We start from the raw sequence: 23,962 nt of genomic DNA on the forward strand, positions 1-23,962 counted from the left end.
AAGTCGATGATTGACAGTATAAAAGCCATGACACCTCATGGAAGTTTTGGAGTCTTCTAAAATAAAGTATAAGTTATAACCTAATGGTTTGCTTGACTTGGTTGGGTTATTGTAAGCTGAAAAGTTTATGCACACAACTTACGATTTTTTTTAACAAACCTCAACAATACAAAATCATATAAATCATATATTGAAGCAGGCCTTATGCACAAAAAATGCATATGACAGCACATGAACTGAAGGTCAAAGGCATAATTTTTCCTCAACTTTAAGCTGGGATTTTATCCTGGAAAAACAATCAATGTCATGTTGAGATATAGATGACATACATTTTAATATTTGTACAAGGGCACTGCATTTTTTTAAGGAAAGCAGTTCCTAGGTAGGGTGAAGTCACAAAATGTGTTAAGCTTTTCCACCTTCAGTTAGCGTTTTATCAGTCAGTTGGCTATCACTTTTTATTTGAGGTTACATACACTTTAGAGTAAAGTTGCAGTTTATTTTTGAAAAAGTATCCTATCTTCTAGCAAATGAAATTCTGGTCCTGATTTTTTTTTTTTTTTAAGAAGGCTTTTTACTCTAAGGGAGTGATTTTTTTCTCCTACCAAGAGCAAGATGCAACTTTTATCATTTAATTCATATTTATTTCAGGAGTATAAAAGTGTGAGTGAAGAATGAAGCATTGATATTTTAATCTGTGAAAATTACCTCTACATCAAATTTTTATACTTCTTTAACATTTTTCTTTTTATTTTTTGCTACTGTTCATTATCAACTTTTTATAATTATTTTTGTGTTTGTTTGATTACCCAATTAAATTAATTGTTTTTTGACATTTAACCAAATATAATGAAAATTCCATGTGTAGTTGCAAAACCAGGAAAAATTGTATTCAACAATTTGCAGTCTTGATAATTAAGAATATAAATTCACCAGATTTTGATAGAGGAGGACAGATCTACTAAGCTCAAAGGAAGAAAGAACAAGAGCCTAACTTGATCCTTCTATTAAAGAATTAACTTTTGGCTCTAAGATTATTAAGAATTGCAACTACTTAATTTAAAAGCTTTGTGCCGTGAAGCACATGATACACAAACCTTAGCAGATGAAAATGTTCTGGAGCTGGTTTCACCCAGACTTGGATGATGCAACCATCTTTTTTGGGATATGTATGTTTTGATAACTGAACATCTGAAAGATTAATTTTGAAAAGAATTCTCTTTAATGAACTGGTTTAGTCATGTTCTAAAGTCTTCTTGACAGAGGGGAAGAAGAAGGGAAGCAATATATAACATAGCTGGTGTGTAATAAATCAAGATGTCTTTATTGCAACTGAGGAGTCAAGAACGCACAAGGTGTTCTTAGACATGCCAAGTATGTGTCCTACCTTGATGTGTAAAGCTCTGCTTAAATTTTAACTATTACAGTGCTCAAAATTTACTTATAAATTAAAAAAAAAAAAAAAAAAAAAAAAAAAAAAAAAGTGCTTTAGTTTTAAAATAGAGGCTTAAAGTATAGCTCAGATATCCTTTGTCTGATTTTATGTATTCACACATGGTCTAAAACATTGTTTCTATTCTGAATCTAGCAGTAAAAGTTTTTAAAAGAAAAGATCAAAACAGTTAAATTGTTAATGCCTTTTAAAAACTTCCTTCTTTCTCACTGTACAAAATTTGTTTTGGCTTCAGGCCATGGAAAGTGTTACTGTGGAAACTGTTACTGTGAGGCTGGTTGGCATGGAGATAAATGTGAATTCCAGTGTGACATCACCCCCTGGGAGATCAAGAAAAGATGCACATCTCCAGATGGCAAAATCTGCAGCAACAGAGGTGTGTCATTTGCATGGACCTTCTACACATATTTATATAGTTGGTTTTTATTTTACTCTATATGTTCTCTACAGTAGGACATAGATTGTGTTTGATTAGAGTTTCTACTTGTTCTCACTTATTTCAGCTCTGGATATACACTTCCAAGTGGGTAGGTACCTGTGTTTAGGTATAAACTTTCACAAATCCACATCTACTTCTTGACTAAACAAACTCAAGTTGTTCCCATTCTTTATTTTTGTAGTAAGACTAAGCAGAATAATTTTTTATTTAGTACATATCTGTTTTGGTAAGAGACCTACCTTGCAAAATAAATGTTACCAGATTTTTGACTTTAGATGGATTGGTGCTGTAAGGTCACAGAACTGTATGTCAATTCACTCATAAAGAAGACTTAGAACCCACAATAGAATGGGGAAAATGAAAATATTTAATTTCCACTACAACTGAAAAACCACCTGTGAAGTGTTCAGTAACAGCTGTGGAATGTATAGAGATGGAAAGGTAGACTTCACACAGTTTTCCTAACAATGTGAGTTTTATCTGCACACTGTTTTGGAATTTGAATTTTACCTTATAAATCTGTCTAATTTTGCGATTTGGAGAAAAAGAAAAGAAAAGAAAACCAAATAAGGTTGCTTTTCACTAGATGCTGTGTTTGGCTGCATTGAACAAGGAGTTAAACGAAATAGGGTGGTTTTCTGGCAATAGTCCAGATTAATTATAGTAGTACATCAGCAAGAATCCTTGATACATAGATTCCTATCTTAAAAAACATCTCTACTGACAAAACCTGCTGTATTGTGAACATCTAATCATCCTGAGAGCATTTAGAAAACTCTCTTCTCATAATTAGGAGGAAATTGAAAGTTTGGCTCAAATACAGACATCATATAGGCTCATTGAGTGTCAGGACTTCAGCATAAAATTTTCTTGTAGTTCTGGAAATAATAGATATCAAAGTGTCTTCATATCAGATGCTTTCTTTGAACTGAGAAAGTAATTTCTTGGCAAAGAATTTCTCATCAAAGCAAGCTTTTAATCAAATTTGAAATTTTAATGTGCGATCATTTCTTGCCATTGCAATAGGAGAAATTGTGTGAATAGTAGAGCTGATATTCTGAATAGCTGCAACCTCCAATGCAAAGGTACATCTGTGTGATACTTCCATGCCTTTAGCCTTTCATGTATTTGTGATTTTATCTTCATAAGAATTTTGTAGGCTTCTGACAACATGAAATTGCTTTCCAACAAAGTATTTCTGCTCCATTTAGGCCTACTTAACCAGTTTTCTGTAGTTATACATCTTGTGATATAAATACAGTTCATCTTGTCAGTCTTGAGCCCTCTAAAAATCAAATATTGAGGCTAACCTTGCTGCCCACCCTCATCAGTGCTAAGATGGATAAATTGTTCTTATTTTTTCCCCTGCACTATCTTGTCAACCAGTTTAGATCACATGTGAAAATTTAGATTTTTAAACTTTGGTGAGAGCATGTTCTGCATTTTGACATCCAGGACAGCTGATCTAAATTAACTTTGAAGTTGTTTCTGGGAGGATTAATCACTCTCCAGAGGCATTTCCTCTTTTTGTTTGTTGGTTGGTTGGTTGGTTGATTGGATGGGTTTTTTTCTTCTTCAGTAATGTCACTTTCACTATTGTGGAAATATAAAAAATTTCTTGAGGGCTGTCTCAAGGTTTTTAGCATTACACAGGGCTGTAGCTCTTCCTGTTCATGTCATGCATGCTGGATTGTGTAGACCTTCTCCTTTTATTAGAGCATGTGCCCATATCTATGTGTACTATTTAGTCATCCTGTCCTGTTGTCCTCAAATGCATTATATTGTTTAGAGTAACCTAAATAAGATGACAAAGCTGTTGGCAGAATAGCAGAAGGTGAAGCCACTCTGCAAGAAATGAACTGCATGCATCAGTAAGGTCAGGCTGCTTCTACGAGCCTGTTAGCATCTCAAAAAAAGGAGTGAGTGTGTTGCCCTGAAGCATGTTTGTATTTCTGAATAAGGAAAATACCTTTTTTGTTTGGTTGGGCGTTTCTGTTCAGATATTGCTAAATAAAAGGGTGCATACTCTCTGCATATTAGTAAGATACAGAAATCTGTTTTCTGTCATATTCAAATTTCTTCTTATTTTAGGCAACAGGGTGTGGCCCTGAATATTGACTTGGGAAAAGTGGAGAAGTATCTTTTCATGTAGATCTGTGCTGCTGTTCTTCTTAGGTTACCTCCTAGAATGACTTCCTAGACATTTTCAGCTGTGTTAGTTTGGATTCTCTTGTAGTTTAAATGTTTATGTTTTAACAACCATTAATTATCCCCTGTGCCCAAGCCCAATTAATTTAAACAGAATTGATTTTTATTGTCATTACTGACAGGGCAAATTACTGTTGATGTCAAAGACGTACAACTGTTCTGTGAGCTATTTTTTTGTTGACTCATAGCAAGGCTCAACAGCAAAAAGAAACATGAACAGGAAGCCAATTTGTTTGTGTAAAGTGTTGCTACTAAATAAGCCGAGGTTTCAAATCATGGAAGATGAGCACTCGGTTATGATTGTCACTTACAGCTTTGAAACTGCATTTCTGTGAGAGCTGAAAATTCACAAGTGTAAATTCCTGTAATCAAAGTGCTATTGCTCTAAATTGCACAGTTAATCTTCTATCTCTGTGTCCTTTTTTTAATTTTTTAAATTTTTTAAATTTTTTTTTATTTTTTTATTTTTAGGCACATGTGTATGTGGGGAATGTACATGCCATGATGTGGACCCAACTGGTGACTGGGGAGATATTCATGGAGATACTTGTGAGTGTGATGAAAGAAACTGCAAAGCAGTGTATGATAGATATTCTGATGACTTCTGTTCTGGTAAGATTTCTATATAAAGGGGATTTATGTGGGGTTTTATGAAAAACCTTCCAACTGGTCTGATCTTTCTCTTCTCTAGTGCTCCATTTCTCATTTTCCTATATTAAAATACACCAAGCTTGGAGGAGTGCAGGGGGTTTGGAGTGGGCTTTTTAAATTAAAACACATAATTCTGTATTTTTTCCAGGCTATTTAACAAAATCCTGTAAATATTAGATTCTTTTAGGTGCCTATTTCACTTTCTTATACTCTTGTGTTCAGCATAACCTAACATGAATTGGATAATGGTTGAAAATTTCAAGTATAGATATGTCTTTTCTTGGGGAAATTGGAATTTGAAAGTTCATTAGATCAGACTGTGTTTGTTATTTCATTTTATATGACAGGGAGATGATAAGAAGAAGAAATTCAAGGAAGAGTAAATAAATGAGTCAAAAAAGCAGTCCCCTGAGAATAAAAATTGATATGAGAACAAGTAGAGCATCAATACTTGAAAAATATGAGAGTGGTCCAGCTGCACATCTGTAGCTGTAGCCCAGACTGTACATCTCAGACACATCCATCTTCCTTTTTCTTCTACTTCAGGGCATTATATTCAAAACAGTTAACATCCATCCATCCACTCATGGTTTCTTGTTTAGATGCTCCACATATCAGCTAACAGAAGCTGAGATTCTGAGAGAGGCCTTGCATGTAATTTTGCACGGATACTAATAAAGATGCTAATACTAGGCAGGAGAGTAGGACTTTGTTCAATACAAAGCATTGAATTTGTACACACAGGAACTCTGCAAAGGAAATTAATGTGATTTCAAAGGGAATGTACAGATTGGAGGTTGTCATCTTGAACGCATCCTGTAGAAGAATGCAGTCACATCAAGGACAGTATTGATGTGGTGTATTTTCCTCCTATTCCTAGAGTGAGAGATGTCCCATAGAAAGATCATAGGAGTTGTCTTTAATAGAGAAAGAAAGCTGAAACCAGCATGATATATAAAATTTTGAGCCTTTTCTTTGCCTTTTTAAAACGTGAAGTTTCTCTACTGTTTTTTTTTTGTTTGTTTTTTTTTTTGTAAAATAAGTTTAGAATAGTCACTAACTAATAAAACGAGAGAGGAAAAAAGGCTTTTCTGAAAACGTTCAGTGACTTAATTTACTAGTTACTGTTCAACCACTTGCAGAGATTGTATAGGTTTATTTAATGAATGAACTGGAACGATGTAGAACTGTGTGCAGTCATGAGAGCAGCAGGAAGATTGACTTTGTTGTCAATTTTTGAATCTATCACTGTAATTCTGTCAGAGTTTTTAGCACTCAGGGACTGATCAAAGTTATCAGCATCAACTAAGGAATACAAAGCTACAAATCAACAAGGTGAGTTCTGTAGTTGAGGGTGAACACAAGAGTTTTAGATTAATTAATTAGATTAAAACAAACCTGTGGCATCTACATCTAAGCCGGTAAAACTGAAAGAGTCATGCTCGAACTACCCTTTGCTGGACATTACTGCCTTCGTCACTGCTGCTGCCCAGGATGGTAATGGTTGTGAGACAGGAGGATAAGAAAGTACAGACAGTTACAAAGGAGCTTGGGGGAAGATATTACCATTTGACATTGGATTAAGGACTGGTACATTGTTCTTCGTTACACAGAAATAACTGTAAATGAGGAAAAGTTAGCTATAAAAGGAGGGACTCATCTGGCTTGCTTGATATGACCAAAACTCAAGCTGAAGTAGTTTTATTTTTCCATCCACTCATCAAAAAATTTGGGACTTAATTTTTTTTTTCATTCCCTTTCCATTATGTTTTAGAAAAGCCTTATTTAGTCTGAGCTGGCCATCCAAATATACATTCCTAAATTAGATTTATTTCTCACATTTAGTTTCTCACAATTATTTGTAGATGGATTTGGGATGAAACCACAAGTGACTCGTTAGATTTGGGAAAATAATCCATGTCTCTTAAAACCTTCATCAAACAGAGATGATACATAATTTTCTTGTCTTGTTCTGTCTACCTAATAGGTAGAGACAGGAAAACCACTTTGTCCTGAGTAGCATGGAGAAATTATAGGAAATCCTCTTTCATGTAGAGAGTTTTACTGTGACTGAATGAAATTCTATGTTTATTTAATAAAATACAAATGACAGGACTTGACAGCCCTGATGTGAGGATTTAACTTCTCACAAGGGCAGCTCCCTCCAGAAGCTTCATATTGATGCCTTAATATGGCTTGAGATGACTGTTATTTCACAGTACATCATATTGACAACTGGATACCTTCTTTTAACACCTGAAATACTACTCAGAATGTTACTGAATTGTTGTCTTTCAGAAGTCTTCTCAACATTAAAGTGATTATCTTCATTTAAAGAGATACTAGTTTTCATGATTTGACACAGAAAGAAAACATGCTTACACAAGAAAATTCATATGTTCACACATTTCATTAGTTGCTTTGCTGTGGCTTTAGCAAAGAAACTATTGTATGAAAGAACATAATCCTCTCATAAGTATCTATCTGGGTCAGGAATCATAAATCCAATTAACAACCTGTCAGCAGGTACACATGAAAGCAAAGGAAAGAATCATGTGATCTCAGAACTGTTTGTGTTGGAAAGAACCTTAAAAATCATCTCATTCCAACCACTGCCATAGGCAGGGACACCTTCCACTAGACTGGGTTGCTCAAATCCCCATCCAGGCTTCCCTTGAATATTTTCAGAGCATCCACAGCTTCTCTGGGCAACTTGGGCCTCACCAATCCCACAGTAAAGAATTTCTTCCTAACAATCTAATCCAAACTCCTCCCCTAAAAGAGAAAGCCTGTTATGCTTTTCAATAAAACAAATAACAAGTGTAGGCAAAAGTTATTTTGTGAAACTAATAAGACTTGTATTTTGGGAAGTAATCTGATGACTCCTAGAATGATTGCTTCTTACCATTTTCTCCTTGTTAACTAATAAACTAATTTGTTTTATAAATTTCAAAATCCTAAAATGCAAGTATGGTTAGAAAGAAATATAAAATCTCTGTTACTATGGTTTTCAAGAAGGACATGGATAGAGAAGGGGACATTGGAGCAACACTTTGGTTGTGTGTCCAATAAATGATGACTGTGTGAAAATTGTGAGAAATCTAACCTGCTGTCTGAGCTCATGAAAATAGCTATTTGTGCTGGTTTGAAAGTAAAACCAGTGAGCCTCCAAGTCAGAAATACAATTTAATAGAGAGAGAACAAACATCAGGAAAGATAAAAATAAAATAAAAATAAAATAAGACAAACGCAATAGTACAAAGGACCACTGACAGAGTCAGAATGCAAACTTGACACCCTGTTGGTCAGGGTGTTGGAAGCAGCCTGAAGTAAGTCCTCCCAGAGTGACAATTGTGGCTCTGTTGGAGTAGAAATGATCTTCAAGAAAAGGTCCAGTTATCCTCTGGGAATCCCGTGCAAACAGGCTCCCTTGGAGTTTGGGATTGCTGGTTCTATCCTGGTGGAAAGGCTTTGGCTCCTCCCACTGTGCAGAGCATCTCACAATAGAATGAGGTGATGTTATCAGTCATGTGAGAGGCCTTAAATGGCCCATTCACAGGTGATGTCACTCAGAGGAGGATGGGTGGAGGAACAGATAGGAAACCACTGCCTTATCTGGTGTTATCAGGTGTCCCATTAACAGAAGGCATCCGCCCTCTTCCCCCCTCCTAGCATTACAAGAGATAAAGAACAATATCTCCCAACAGGTTTCAACAAATGAAAATAGAATACACATTTTTGGTTATATCTTTCAACCCAGGACAATATTTGATTTTGTGGCAAGGAATGTTGTTTTGCTGATTCTCAGGCTTTTCTCAGGAGCAGTTTGCATTGCCAGAATCTCAATGATTTTTGCAAAGAGCATAAAGAGGGAGAAAAAACAATTATCTTTTATTTTCTTTGTTTTTCTTGAGAAAACCTCTAGAAAAATTGCATATGTTTGTAATTAATATGTGCAGGGAATAGTCCCAGAGATGCAGTGAGACAGCAAAATCCACATCCAACTGTCCTGTTGGAAAAAGAATTGATTATGTCCAATATTTCCATATTTTATTATTTGTGTATCCCTGTTTAGTAGAAGGCGCTAGTTTGAGACTTGGAATTGATGTGACATTGCTTGTCTCTAGTGGATCATGTTTATTGCAAGTAGATAAAAAATGTTATTGATATATTTCTGAGATAATGTGCTGCAGCCATGGTAGAAAAAGAACATAAAAATAAATTATATATTGCCTTATGAGATTCCATTTTTCCAAACAGTGGTGAAATGTATATTTTTAATCTCTGTTCCACCCTTTTGCATTAGATCATATGCTAAGAGGCAAAACACCCCTTAAGGAAAAATCAGAAAAGGGAATATGGCTCAAATGGAATGGCAGACCAGTGCTATTTTCAGAAGCAAAAGCAGATATAGTGGATTGGTTGTATTTTTCTACCAGTCTCATTACTGAATGAAGCCCAAACTTTGATAAAGTTCATCCAATTAAGAGTTTTTTGTACCTCATCAGAATGGAGGTTAACCTTGAATTGTATTCTTCATAAAGGTCATGGACAGTGTAATTGTGGAAGATGTGACTGTAAAGAAGGATGGACTGGGATAAAGTGTGAACACCCACATTCATGTCCAATGTCAGTTGAAGAAAGTGCTAAGAAATGCCAAGGAAATTCTAATTTACCTTGCTCTGGAAGAGGTAAGCACATTTCTGGAAGAATTTTCATGCCCTTTAAATGTACTTCCATTAAAATAATTTTTACAGCTGTCCAGAATTAGTAGTAGTGAAAAATGTGTACCTTCTTGGCTTACTGTGCATGAATCACACCTGTATAACTTGTGAGTTAGGAGAAGGGAGGGGAAGAATACAAAGGTCACCTATTTTACCTGCTTTGTGTTTTATTTTATGTCTTAACATTTATTTTGGATGTTTTCAAGGGTGCTTTGAAAATTGCCATAGTTAAGTCTTTACTAAAGATACATTAAAAATATGAATTTATTCTGTGAATTTTTTGACAAAAGCAGCATGAGATTTTCAGCCTGTGTAGAGTGTTGCAGCACCATTCTGATAAGGACTGTGGATTTACTCTGACTAAAAAACTGCCCCTTAAGTGCAGGACTGACTTCTATAAAATGCAGCTGTGCTTCAGCACAGTTTTCTAGTTGGCCACTGGCTTTTAATTTCAAAGCATCTCTTTATGACACTAACCTTTTCAAAAGCTTTGACTAAAAATATATACTAAGTCATACATACATTTAAAATACACATTGCAAGCAATTTTTCTCAGAAGGAAAAGGACCTGCTAATTTTCCTCTGTCACTGTGAGAAATGTGGTTCTCTGCAGAGAAAAGAGAGAAAAGTAAATATGAGACAGAATATTGCTAGGACTAGTAATTGAAGTTGCTATTAATTCTGCCCATTTAAGTATTTTCTGGGAAAGGCCTAAAGCTTCTCTTGAATTACTGCATTTGACCCTTAATGTCAGTTCATCTGTGATTTATTCTTTCACTAATACTATCTAATACAGTCAAAAATTGTAGGCTGTCCACCCAAGTTCTCTGTAATTGTACTATTTTCCCCCTGTAATTGTGTAGCAGCTCATTTACTTCCAAAATGTAGAATCAGGAGTGTCTTAAAAGAACTATGTATTAACAAACAGTTGCTTGCTCTTTTCTTAGTTAAGCTGCAGTTTTCCAGTTAATTGTCTCTCTCTTTTCCTGCTAAAATTTTGCAACAGAATTTTTTGTTATAAGTTAGTTGTAAAATGGGCATCTGTAGAAATTATTTTTTATGCTTGCAAGAATGATAACTAAAAGAAAGGAGCACTGACTTTTGAGTCACTGTTTAAATTTTTTAATACTGGATCATTTTTTCCCTGTCCTTATGGATACTGAATGTCTCTTCTTTCATCTGCTTCAGTAAAAATGGGTATTTTGAGAATTGGAGTCAATTCTATGATTTAATTTCATTATCCTCTATGAGAGTCAAATGGCAGTGGAAGAATGAAAATCATAAAACAAGTTTAATTTGAATAAATATATAGTACTGAATTTTTTAAAATTAAGTATAATAAGGAAAATAAATATAAAGATTTTAACATTAATGGCAATAATTCTATGCTTTGGGCTTTCTGCAAAAACACTTGATGCTGGCAGTGTTCTTCTATTGAGATCTGGCAGTGAAACAGGTAATGTTCAGGTGAAATAATTTGAGTGAGTGATCTGTTGGTCAGAATTTTCAAAAGCAGTATCTATGGGAATAAAAGGCTTAATTGATAGTGGCTTTCACTGAACTTTGACATCCAAACAAGAAGAGATCACTAAGGTGTTGAAGGAGTGCAAAAGGCTCATAGTGTGATAGCTGCTGTAATGAAGGAACAAGAGATTCTGCATTCCAGGCTTGAAAAAATTCCCCATGAAAACTTCAATTTTAAAATGGAAAGCAGTATAATGTTTTAGTTCTATGAACAATTTTGCTTAAGACATTGGGAAGATATTTTAGTCTACTCATCCGTGTTATGCTGGACAGTGTATTATTTTTACCCTGGAATCCTTTGGATTTCCCTTTCTTCCATAATATTTTGGATTTAAAAAAAAAAAAAAAAAAAAAAAAAAAAAAAAGGAGTAAGACAGTTTCGAACTGCTAAAGTAGGGTATAGTTCCTATGAAAAATCATCATTGGACTTGCATGGTAAAATTTGGTGCCACTTGGAAATCCCACTACTTGTCATGGGCAGAAGTGTGACACAAGCAAATGAATTGAAATAAGGTTTTCCAATCAAACACAATCTCTTTCAAGTCTTCAGGAGTGAGAAAGGCCATAGACTTGTAAATACATCCCAAATCTTTCTGATATCCTTAAAGAAGATGGTGTAATAGGGAAAGGAAAGTCTGAAAAGGAAAAGGAAATGTTCTTTTTCATTGGAAAATGGTGGTACAAGGACACTTGTACCTTGCCCAGGTCAGTAATTCTGCCACTGTTCTGCCAAAGAAGTTGAGTGCTTAATGTCCCTATTTAGTAGGGTCTTTTGGTAAGGCTGTTCATGTATGGAATGGGATACACAACAGAATCCTCAGAGATGCAGGTGCACAGCTTTATAATTTTGCCATGCATTGTGTTTCTTTAAATAATGTTTTCTGTTCATCTGGACCTTTTGTTTTTAGATTTAGATACCTTTTTTTTGTTTGTTTATAGCAATGGAAACTAAGAGAATTGGCACATCCCACCCTGATTTTGAGAATCCTAGGTTCCCTTAACTATTAGTCATGTAATCTCAGCAAGAGAAAAAACAGTATAGGAAAAAAAAAGAACAGTGAAAGAAATTGGGGTTTTGGAACCTTCAATGTATCAGGGGTATATGAAAGTTGTATTAAAAATCTAAGATAATTAAAAAGAAGTTATTAAGAACACAATTAGATAATCACTATCTATAAAACTATAAATTTGAATTTCTCAGTCTATATTTTGCTCTTCTGAGGGTAGATGAAATGGTGCACTTTGTTTTCAGATCATAATTCCCTTCTTGATCTTCCTCACAACAATAGCAAACTGTTTCATGGGTGCTGCTCAGCATATGGGGAGAGCAGAGAGGCTGCAAAAAATATTACACCATGATCTTATAAGATTTATATTAGCAGATATAGATATAAATATAGATATAAGGAGATATATCTCTATATCTATCTATCTATCTATCTATCTATCTATCTATAGCTGTTTCAGTAGGTGAAGGAGAGAGAAGGCTTCATATTGGCATGCTGAATAGTAAAGGAGAATGTCTACATGCTGAAATGGTGTTATAGAGACAGAACAATTACAAATTCTCTCAGTTGCATCAATCAGGCTGTCTATACTGTCAGTAGTTCCTGCTATATATAAGGTGATAGAAGATCACAAGAAAATTTTGGGAATAAAAACACATTAAGAACTTTCCAAAAATTATTTTCCCTACAAAAGTCTTTTGAGGATGAGGAGTGATTCTAGGCATCTTCATTCATATAAAGTGAAGAATTCCTTCTACACTTTTATTCCCAAGAGTGTTGCTTTTTTTTAAACTTGCTGCATGACTTTTAACTGTAGATGCAATACTTTCATTTTTTTCACAGTGAAAATCTGTTACTTTTAAGAACATACTGTACAGCAAGACCAGTGTAAGATATGAAGGAAAAAACATACCAAAAATCATTATGGTTTGAAATGAAGAGATACTATATTGTTGTCAGGATTAAGGGCAAAGACAAACCACTTTTCTCTTTAAAATGCACATCACTCACTTGAGTTTCCCCTTCAGGTACAAAGCAGATTTAAAAATAGTTTTAATAAAAAAGCTTTCAGGGAAAGAATTGAAAATAAAAAAGAGGAGGTTTTGAGAATAATAGATGAGAGAGGTTTTTAAAAATAATCTTGTTTTCCTCACTTACCCTTGGTGAATGCAGCCATTCCATGGCAGATTTCCAAAGCCAGATAAATGCAAAATCTTCTTATTGGTACTATTTTTTAGTTAAGTGTATTTTCTATAATTGCTGTTGTTTATTTGTCACATGGAGAAAATGAAACTATTTCTTTACTGGTGAAATTCATCCTTACACTCCTGCTCTAGCATTGGCTAACTAAAAACTGAAGGGATTTTTTGATTCTGTACTTAAAAAGATTTCTGCTCTTTTTGAAAAGGCCCTTAAACTCTGTTTTCAAAATACTAAATCATTAGTTCAAAGATTGTGTGGCATTTTGAAAGTTTGCCGACAGCAGTAACTTTGCTGTATCTACTCTATTGAAAATTATTAAATTTTGATTGACTTAATGGAAGAGCAACAGTGTTCAATGCATCCTTAAAGATTCCTGGTGGTGAGCTAAGACAGCGAATCAATCCCTTGTGTTCTGTAATGCTACTGCCAGTCTGGCAAGATACCATCTCCTGAAGTCTGAAAGCAAAGGTCAGTGATGACTCCAAAGAGCAGAGCCTTTGGTTAGTGCTTGCTGCAAAGACTTAATCCTTTTCTGGAGCATGTTGTGTGTCCTATTGTATGAAATACAGTTTATGCTGCTCTGAAACATCTCATTGCATACAAGCTGCTGTGTCAACTGCTCTAGATTCCAGGTGATACAACATGGAGAACATACACAGAAGGAAAGGGAAACACACGTGAGATAATCGTATCTGTATAGTGACAAGAGTGGATGGAACCTAGATAAAAATAATGTGCTAAACAGCTGCCTAAAACCAGGTGTAACTACAGAACTGTCTTCTGACCTTTGTGAAGTGCTACATGGCTGACAGAAAATATGACATCAAGTATTCAGCTTGCAAATAATTTTGGGTTGCATCATTATCTACTACAGTTTCATATAAACCTTTGAATAACATCATTCAGTATATGTTCAAGATTTTAAAACCTATAACAACTGTAATGTGGTAATCCTGATCTTTTCATCTAGACAATCATCTTCATCTCTACATCTCTACAAGTAAGTCCCTACAGTTGGGTAGGCTGCCTTAAAAGGGTAGAAGGGCTGCTGGTGGCATGTGTCACATCATGAGAACAACTTCTATTACCACTGGAATCTCATTGAGTATAGTTTCATAACCTTAGAGTTCTGGTTCTTTTGTTCTAAGTGCAGTTATTAGTGAAGGACTTGATACCGCCAAAACTGATAATGAAAAAGATTTCCTGTATCTAGTAGATGCTTATAGAAAAGCGTTGTTCTAAATGGCTTGTTGACTTAGTAAGAGGAGATGATGTAGAAGTTGCTGTTTGAATAATTCACTACATTTTCTACATGACAAGATGGGGTCAGAGCACAAAAGTGTAAACAATCCTAAGGTAAAATCTAGGTTACTACCCCTGTTACTAGCTCTTTACTGCAGCCCCTTATTATGCAAATTGTGCTGTTTAATTGAAGTGTAAATTACTCTAATGTACATCATCTCTGAATTTGGCATGCTGTTTTCATTCATTTTGCATGACCCCTGCATTCTGAAGGAGGTCTTAATTAAAGCACTGTAGTCGACAGCCTGGCAGCAAGTAGCATTATTAGCTGGTGTAACAAGAACAGAACACAAATTCAAGTCATGTGTCACATCTCTAGCTTTCATCTCATCAGCTTTGAGATCGAGCTCCTTTCTACATCTGTGTGCTTCAAGCAGAGAGGCACTCTTCTTATGCTATTACTTTGTGGCTGAATGAGCTGGCATAATGGCATTTGTTATACAATTTGGAATGCTCTTATATGCTGGACTGGCACTCTGCACTCCACTTGTTGTCTGTTGAAGTATAAGAAAAAAATTGAAATAAGTATTTGCATCCTGCTCCTTTTAGATTTGTGTATCAATAGTTAAGATCACTGATTTTAAACAGCTTCTCTGATTCAGGCTCTGTTTGAGCCTTTCTCTCTCAATTGAAGCAAGATCCTCTGGAAGCTGTCTTTAGAAAAGCTTCCAAATTTAAAAATTTTTTTTTCTGGGTTTTTTTTTTGTTTTTTTTTTTTTTGAAACCAGAAAGAGATTCAGGAGCTCAACACTTCAGTTCTTGTCTGTAGAGAAAGGTACTTATTTGTGACCCACCTACAGCACTCCTTGCTGCTGTTTTTACCTTACACTGTTGTATTTTTGGGAGATATGAAGTAGGGGGCGGAGGAACTAAGGGAAGAACTTTTCATTTCTTTGCTGAACCCTTACTTGCAGTGCTTATAACTCAATAGTAAAAAAATGGTTCATCAAGTACTTTGTTTCTGCATAAGTGCTTTCTTAATCTGTTCTGCTAGAAGCAGAGTGTGTTGGAAGATATCTGTTTGAGATGTAGGTGATATTCTACGAGTGAGGTAATTCTGTAATAGAATTATTACTATTCTGAATTTTCTCACTTGTTTTCGTGGTGAGAATTTTGAGAAGCAGTAAAGAATTGAGGAAAAATAATGTATCTGATTTAGGACGATACTTAGGAATTAAGGCTGTGGGATAAAAGCCCAGTATAAGAAAGGAATCTTTAAACCATGGCATCAGTGGCTAGTAGAATAACAACCATGGATGACACCTCACTGAGGAGAATAATTTGACATGCTCTTTTTCAATATAGCATGTTTTCATTAATATACATTTCATTTTATTCTCACCACTATGACAGGCAGTAAAGGACAAAACAAATTCTGATGTTTAAATGAAAATGCAAGAGGCTAGATCAATTATTTTCATACCATATATCTTATAACACATATGTGATATATTAATATGCAATTACTTATTGTCAGTGTGGTAGGTAGGTCAGGACAGACCACCTGATCAAGAAAGGATGTAAAAGAAGCTTTGCAGTCTTAGAGCTGAAGGAAGCCTCAAGGTTGGAGGCCTTGCTAACCACAGCCAGTTGACATGGTTTTATTGCTAACAGTCCATATGCCTGTTGGAGTGTATTTGGGAGCATTGGTTTAGGTAAGGTTACTCTGAAGGGTAACAATGGTTGGGGTACAAAAGGCACAAATCTAAAAAATAGCAGACTTACTGCTCAGGGAGGAATGTGTTTTTCTGATGGCTGTAAGCACTGACCACATGAAAAGTACCTCTTATTCTCTCAGGCAGTGCCTCTGAAATGCCACCACCTCTGGACACTTTGCAAACCTCTTCTTGTGTGTGATGTTGTCTTCCTCATTCTTGTTCTCTTGATCATAATTCTTTCTCCAGCAAAGACATCTTTCATCTCTGAAAGACATCTGTGAAAGACCTTGAAGGCCAGAACTGCCTTCTTTCTGACAGCTAGCTATCTTCTGTACATAGTGTCTTCCACATCCAAGTTTTGATTAATTTTCTTTACCTTTAGCTCTCCATATCAATTGGTGTGACTCTCATTTGCTGCTCTAAAAGTCAGTATTCAGTGATTCAGTCTTTTGACATAGTAGGCCTTTTTTTCAGGCACCCATTTTTTTCAAATTGTTTGAACTTGATTTTTTACCAGAACAGGGAACATAATACAGAATGCAAACCAAGGGGGGAAAATATCATATTTACCTATTGTTTATATAATATAAAAGTCTCAATATCGAAATTGTTATCCAGAAAAACAATATGTGAGAAATAATAGTTTTGCCTAATACTGTGTGTGAATTTGGGTTAAATTTTCAGTACTTGTTCTATTTGTATTCCAGTGAGGTTTAAAACTGTAGATGATGACTATATTTTAGAAGAATTCACCTATATATTAATATTTGTAATAGATCACTGTCTTAAATTAGTCAGCCAAATTATGCTGTTTACAACTGAAAGAACATGGTTATTCAAAATGTTCAGGCATAAGTGGATTCTTGCAAGTGCTTCACTCTGCTACAGGCTTGCAATTTTAGAATATTTTCCAGTAGTATTGCTGTAATTATCATAATTGCTATTACCTAATCAAAGACTGGACTGACACTCATTTATGCTAGACTTCCTCTAAATCCTTTTTCTGGTCTGTCTCTTTCATTTGATTAGAGGGTGAGCTGCAGATAGACCCACAACACATCGATGCCTCTGATGGATGGTATGTGCTTGTGGAGCCTAGAAAACAAATATATTGTTGTCAATGCTGGACAGAGAAACTGCATGCTCTTAAGCAGTAAATCCTGGCAGTCAGAGATTTGAAGCAAAGTTTCTTTAGTTTCTGCTGAAGGATGACTAACATTAAATATGCTTGCTTTTGATATAATAAACTAATTTGTAAGGAGGTAGAATGTAAGCTGTGCATTCCAATCAGTGAAGATATAACCAATTAAAATAAATAATGATTTTTGAAGTAGATTTTTGCTGCTCCAAATTGTCATCCTATTTTGGTTCACTTCAGAAAGTGATGTCTGACCAGCAGTCAGGATTTATGAATGTCTTAAGTAACTGCAGAGATATGGGAATAATTCACAGTGATGAAAAAATTATTCATTGCAATGTGCAAGGGTAATTGTAAGAAGGAATGTTTTTGCAATGCATACAACATGAGAGATAGACTTAAGTTTGTTTTGCATTTGTGGAAGCGACACAGCCATTTAAAATAGAAGCACCTCTAAGTACCTTCTCTCATGACTTTGGGATATCAAGTATTCTTAGTTTAATCACAGTAACAGAAGACATTCCAAAAGAATCTCTGTTGGAAAAAAAGAAGCAATTAAGATATGTGCACGTGTTTATGTGGGAGCTGATTAGATTTCACAGCTTGTTTAGTAGAACAAATATCTCCTGTAAAGTCATGAAGTTGTACAGTGCAGCAAAAACTGAGATTAAGGTCTGTATTGTCCAAAATACTTACTCATCACCATAAGAAATGTATGTATATTGAAACACTAGTGCATGAATCAACTTGCATTTGGAAATGCAGAACTGACTTGTGTGTGCACAACAGAGTCAACTCATCATGTTAAATGGATGCTAGCTATTGTAAACACAGAGGAATGTTCTGGGTGAGGTTCATTTTAAGTTTATCTAGACATAAAAATAAGATACTTCGGCCTTTGGTTTTGGTGGAATGATAGTGATCAGAAGTGATTTTCCTGTTTCTTCTATATTTCTGTGTTACTATAAGATGAATTGTCATAATTCATACTTCCCTTACTGTCTTTAAATAATTACTATCAGGCTAACCTTTAGATGCCTGCATTTGCATTCTATGAATCATAGCAAATAATGATATTATTTACCCCAAATATAATGCCTTACTACAGTATAAATAAAGGTAATAAAAGTCTGCTGGAGCAAGGAACCTCTGCTTTTGATACATGGGTCAAAAAAAGAGTCCTTTTCCCGAATCCTTGTCATTCGTAGATCGTTTTGAGGTACTTTGGCAGTAACATCTATGCTAGTAAGTTAAACAGTTCTATGGATCCCAAGGCACTGAAACCTGCCTGTCTAAAGGTGGATTGATAGAACAGCCACTGGGCCACTTCTGCATGTGCCAGCTAGTATTCTCTCCAAACAATTCCTGATAATAGTTCAGGAATTAGTGTGGGCTAGTTACTGGTCCCAGTAGGTAGTCTGGATGAGGCTGCCTGCATTCACTCTGATAGTACATATGCCATTTCTTCCATTCCAGTTGGCCTCAGTGCCAGGGAACTGTCCCAATCCCATTTAATTCACGAGTAAAGAGACACCTATCAAATACTGTACTGTGGTTATTCACATGAAGACTGAATTTCTTTCTGCACTGAGGTTAGTGTGGTATCTAGGAAGCCTTCAGGAAAAGATGAAAGGAGAAGAGTTTCCAGCACATAATGTCAAGGACCCACTGCTCTACTCTGAACCTGTTACTTGCTCTGTGCCTTCTTCAAACCAGCAACTTGTGTAAAATAAGTGAATCAGTTCTGACCCAAATTTGATTTTGTATAGTGTGACAGATGATTAATATGTTCCCAGGCTGATTGAGTAATTTCATTTCTTCCTTATTATTTTGTTGTGAAAATTTTGACTTAAAAATACCTGAAAGATCCTGAAAATCAAACAAACCAAATTTTTAAGCTGAAAGCTGTTGAGAATTGCAAGTATTCAGATTGTTGGTGAATACTATGATGTGTTTTTCTAGGATCTGCTTTTTGGAAAGGAAGCCTGGACATGATAAAACAATTGTAAAGGCCCAACTTTCTGTGGTAAAAATGACACACCACCCTTTTTCTTAACTGGATTTAAACCTGACCAGGTTCTAACCTAATCAATGCTTACTTGCTTATCTGTTTCATAATTTCTTGTTTGAGGAGTTCTTTATTTTTCTGCAAGTATTTTTCTATGTTTTACTTATATTACAAAGTGAGTTATTCCACTCCCATGGTAACTGCATATCAGTACAGTATTTGAAACACATAGAGTCAAAGATGAAAAAAATCTTTAAATTCTAATAAGAAGAAAGACAATAAAAAGCTAAGCCAACTTTATTTTTCCGGCAGTGAAAAAAAAGGACTTGCATGTTTATATCAATAGTCACGTTCTACTTTATTAAATTCTAAAATGCTGTTTGCCAACTTTGCATGAAACACTGACTGGTATATTAGAGATACAGGTATTTCTAAGAGTCAGAAATCTATAAAGGTAATTTATTAAGTCAATCTCATTTTCAAAGTATGTAGACTTTTCTATCAAGAACAAAAGTCCATCTTTCTTTCAACAGACTTGTAAAAGCTAATGCATTTAGCAAATTCTGAATTTAAATCAAAATTATCTTGATATTCAAGATGAACTACTGTATTACCGTCATAGGTTGCTTCTTTGGTGTGAGCATACATAGTGATGAATATATGATTTATAAGGAAAAAACCCCACTATCTTGCAAAATCATTCTCTCTTCTGATAAAACTAAAAATTAAATGTTGTAAGTTGCTGTTAAGTAAGATTGTCTGTAAAAATATGTTCTTTAGAGTTTTAGAAGTCCATCAAACACCTATTTATAAAACTCAGCAACTTTTTTTTTTTTGATAGTGCTTTATTTTGTTCCCTGTGATTTTTTAATCAATTGCATCCTTGCTGTGCATAGAAAAAGTGAAATTACAGCATAAGCCCCTTGAGAGAGAGATGTATGGAATAGTTTCCCTTCTTTTAGAGATATTTTTGTATTGTGAGACCTCAGTACAGACTGGACTAAATATTTTAAATGGAAACAAGGAACGTGGAGAGAAATGCGGTTGGGGTAAATATTGGCTTTTGATCTCTCATAGAGAGTTTTTGCAGTTATCAGTGAATAGTGGGAAGTATACTTAATAAATAAAAGCCTAAATACTTTCTAAAATATTTGTTAGATATAAGTCTAAATATTTATATGAAATCTTGGGCAGTAACTCTAAGGTAAATTTATTTTCTGCAAGTTATTTGCAGAATACTTGTGTTATTTGAAGAAAACTTGTGCAAAGTTCAGGGACAGTTTAAAGTCAAGAAAATTCAGTCAGAAAGCTAATCTCCATACTGAGAAATTGCTAACAAAAGTCTTCTTCCTAGTCGAAATCTTTGTCCCAGAATTTTGTGGTTCTCTTTCTGAGACAGGGTTTCACAAAGAGGAGCTAGAAATTGCTATAATACATGATGTCATTTTGTTTCCTGAACGCCACTGATGCACTTCTTTTGCAGGAGCTGTTGAAGTTTTTTAATAGGGCTGTAGGTTCAAATGTTCTGCCCTTTCCTTGACACCTTCATTTGTCCAGTGCTCAGAATACTTTAAGGAGACAGCTTTGTCAGTTCTGTTAGGAAAATTATTTTATGGCATACATGAAATCAGATATTTGTCCATGTCTTTGCTCTTTTTAGTTTGTTGTCTTAATCACAGTTCATAAAGCCAATAAAGGAAGACATTACTCCAAATAATAAGTGCTTCTGATTAAATCATACTTTTAGTAAAATTTACTGTTACCTCAGCTCTCCAGTTCTAAAATTGAAAGCACAGTATTGGGGAAAACCAAGCAAAAAAACCTGTCTTACATTATACAGCTTTTCATAAAGACAGATAAATACCAGATTCAAGAAGCTGCTGTTTCATAAACATAATAATCCTTGCTGAATCTGGTCCCTCTGAGACATAGAAGCACAGAGAGGCAGAAAAATCAGATCATAAACATTACTGATATTATTTCAACATTTGGATTTTTTGGTTGTTTTGGATTTTTTGTTTGTTTGTTTGTTTGGTTTTGGTGGGGTTTTTTTGTTGTTGTTGGTTGGTTGGTTTGTGGGGGTTTTTTCTCTCATGGGTCATAGTTGTGGTTTTAAAGATAGACTAAGACATGCTTCTCCTAATTTTTGATAAAGTGCAATATGTGTATCCTTTCTTTCTCATATGTACTATAACAAATAATTAGTATCTAATTTACTTACTATAAATCAGTCATTGCCTAATTACATGTTTCAAAATGACAGCACTTTAACAATGAGTGTTTTTGAACATTTTTAGGACACAGTATTGAATGTGAAACTATGTATCTGATGGGGTCCCTTTATCAGTTTACTCAAGAATCTTTTTACCAGCATTTTCTGCCTTATTGATGCAGGCCACCACAGGAACTATGTGTTTGGAGTTAATTTGTTAATAACAACCCTTTGATTGCTGTACCTGTCATTCTTCTCATTGTGAGAGGTGTCCATTTAGTAACTATGCTTGTGCTGTGTATGTTTATAAGGCTGGGGAACCACACTCACAAGAAGTCTTTCTTTCTCAGTGGATTGTGAACCCAGTCTGTTATTTCCCACTAGGGAACTTGTTTCCAAACATAAGGCAGTGATTAAGAATAGACATTGAAGAGAAACCTGGAACATAACACCTTCTTTCAAATTTAGAGATTTCTTTTTAAAGAAATGACCTTAGGACGTGTTTGCAGTGTGTGAAAGTGGCAACCTTACCCCACCTAGCAACTTATAAACAGTGCTACTTATTGCCGGTAGATGGCATTCTTTATATTAACTAAATAACTAACTGTTTGAAAGTTTTTTGTCAGGTTTGTTGGTTTGGTTTTGGGTGGGTTTTTTGTTATTTTTTTGTTTTGTTGTGGTTTTTTTTTTTCAGGGAGGGAGGGTGTATTTCTCTTCAGAGTATTCATGGAAATCATACATGCCTGATTTTTTGAAATGTCTGTCAGAAATCCTTACTTTAATTCAGCAAAGCAGTCTTACTGTTTGCTTTTTTTTCCTCTTTCCAAAATGAAAGTAATTATGGAATAATGTAATGATGCAATTCGATTCAGTAATTTTTATTTTTATTTTGGATGAGGAAGAGGAAAGGGTGCTTCTTGCCCTCTTTTGGAAGCTAGAATATTTAATGGAGAGTTTAGAGTTAAATAGTATTGCTGCTTTCATTCTAGAATACTTCTTTAAAGATTTTTTTCTCCTCTATTGCTTACTGTCTGCAAAACCTACAGACTATAGACACAACCATTTCTTCTGTAGTAGATCTGTGTCAGAACTGAGGAAATAACTCAGTGACCAAAGACCAGGTGTAGTTTATAGCTCTTTAAATGTTTGGTGGGGTGTTTTTCTCTATTTGCATGCTTAACCCAAAGCCCAGTGAAGTTAACAAGGAGATGTGTACTGGCATCAGAAATTTTGTGACCTCTTTCAATGCATACTGAAATAAGAGGGCTGCTCTCAAAGAAAGGTATGTTGATGGAATCTAAGCAGAAGATTTTTCATGCATTAATCATATTGGAATCCATGACCTTTGCAATGAAAAATGAACAAATGAAGTGTAGAAGATATTTCAAGATCCATTAAAATTCAAAATGTATTGCATATTCCAGTGCATAATCCAGATAGTGAACATTTTGGCTTTTGCCTGTGCTGAATGTTTATTTCACAGTCACAAAAGTGTAAATAGGAGCCATACACCCCTGAAGGTGTGTGGACTAAAACTGTAATTTTCCCAGCTGGGATACTGGAATAGAGTACATTTGGTTCAGTTTGCTGTCCTGTGTGGACACATTCCATCACATTGTGCCTGTAAAAGTGATCTGTACCCAGATGTGAGCCCGAGGTGAGTGTGAGCAGCAGCCTCTGAGATTCTGGGCAAATGAGCCCTCTCTGGCTGGAGGAGGTACTGCCAAATGCAGAACATTTCCAGCTACCAACTGCTAGTGACAACAAATGTGTATCTATGAAATAATTAATTCATACCAGCGATGGCTCCATTTCTAAACCCAGCCTTTGAGTTGCAGTGACTTTCAACCCTTAATGATGTGCAGCTGAGTCAAACCAAAGAACTAAGTTGGAAGACCCCCTGTGTCACCAGGTCAATTGACCTGGACAGGCTTACACTCTCTAATTCTGAAGAAAAAAGTTAGACTTTTACCTAACTGCACATTTGTGCATACTGGAAGAAAAATCTCTTATTCCCAGGACTATCAGAAGTCCAGTAGGTTGTGACCTGATTGTAATGGTGATTCTTGTCACGACCCTGTAATTAGAGGACCAAGCTGAGAGCCAGGGAAGAAGATATTTTAACTATGCTTATGATTATGAACAAAATGCCCAAGGAAAGGATACTCAGGTCATCAGTAATGCTCTGCCACCCAGAGGTTATTCCATTTACCCAGTTTTCATTGGAAATGACCTTCAGAAAATGTGCTTTCTTAGAGAAAATACTACAACACATAAGGAATCACATTAATTTTATATGAAGTATTTATCCCCCACTGCACAAAGTTCAGATTTTTGTACAGAGCATGCACTGGAGCATAACTGAAGAACAGCTCAAAGTGTCTCCCACCTTTTAAAGTTTCATATAAAGTTTGAATGAACTCTGAAATAAAGAG

General features: G+C 35.2%; 1 protein-coding gene across 1 annotated transcript in view; it reads left to right on the forward strand.

The window, feature by feature from the left end:
• Window positions 1-23,962, forward strand: part of ITGBL1 (integrin subunit beta like 1) — a 132,785-nt gene that overhangs the window by 59,337 nt on the left and 49,486 nt on the right. The window contains exons 5-7 of the mRNA XM_063392379.1: window positions 1,689-1,829; window positions 4,572-4,712; window positions 9,296-9,442. Of these exons, the coding sequence (XP_063248449.1) occupies window positions 1,689-1,829; window positions 4,572-4,712; window positions 9,296-9,442 (429 nt within the window). The remainder of the gene's footprint in view (window positions 1-1,688; window positions 1,830-4,571; window positions 4,713-9,295; window positions 9,443-23,962) is intronic.

Source organism: Prinia subflava, chromosome 3 (assembly GCF_021018805.1).
Source record: "Prinia subflava isolate CZ2003 ecotype Zambia chromosome 3, Cam_Psub_1.2, whole genome shotgun sequence".
NCBI lineage: Eukaryota > Metazoa > Chordata > Aves > Passeriformes > Cisticolidae > Prinia > Prinia subflava.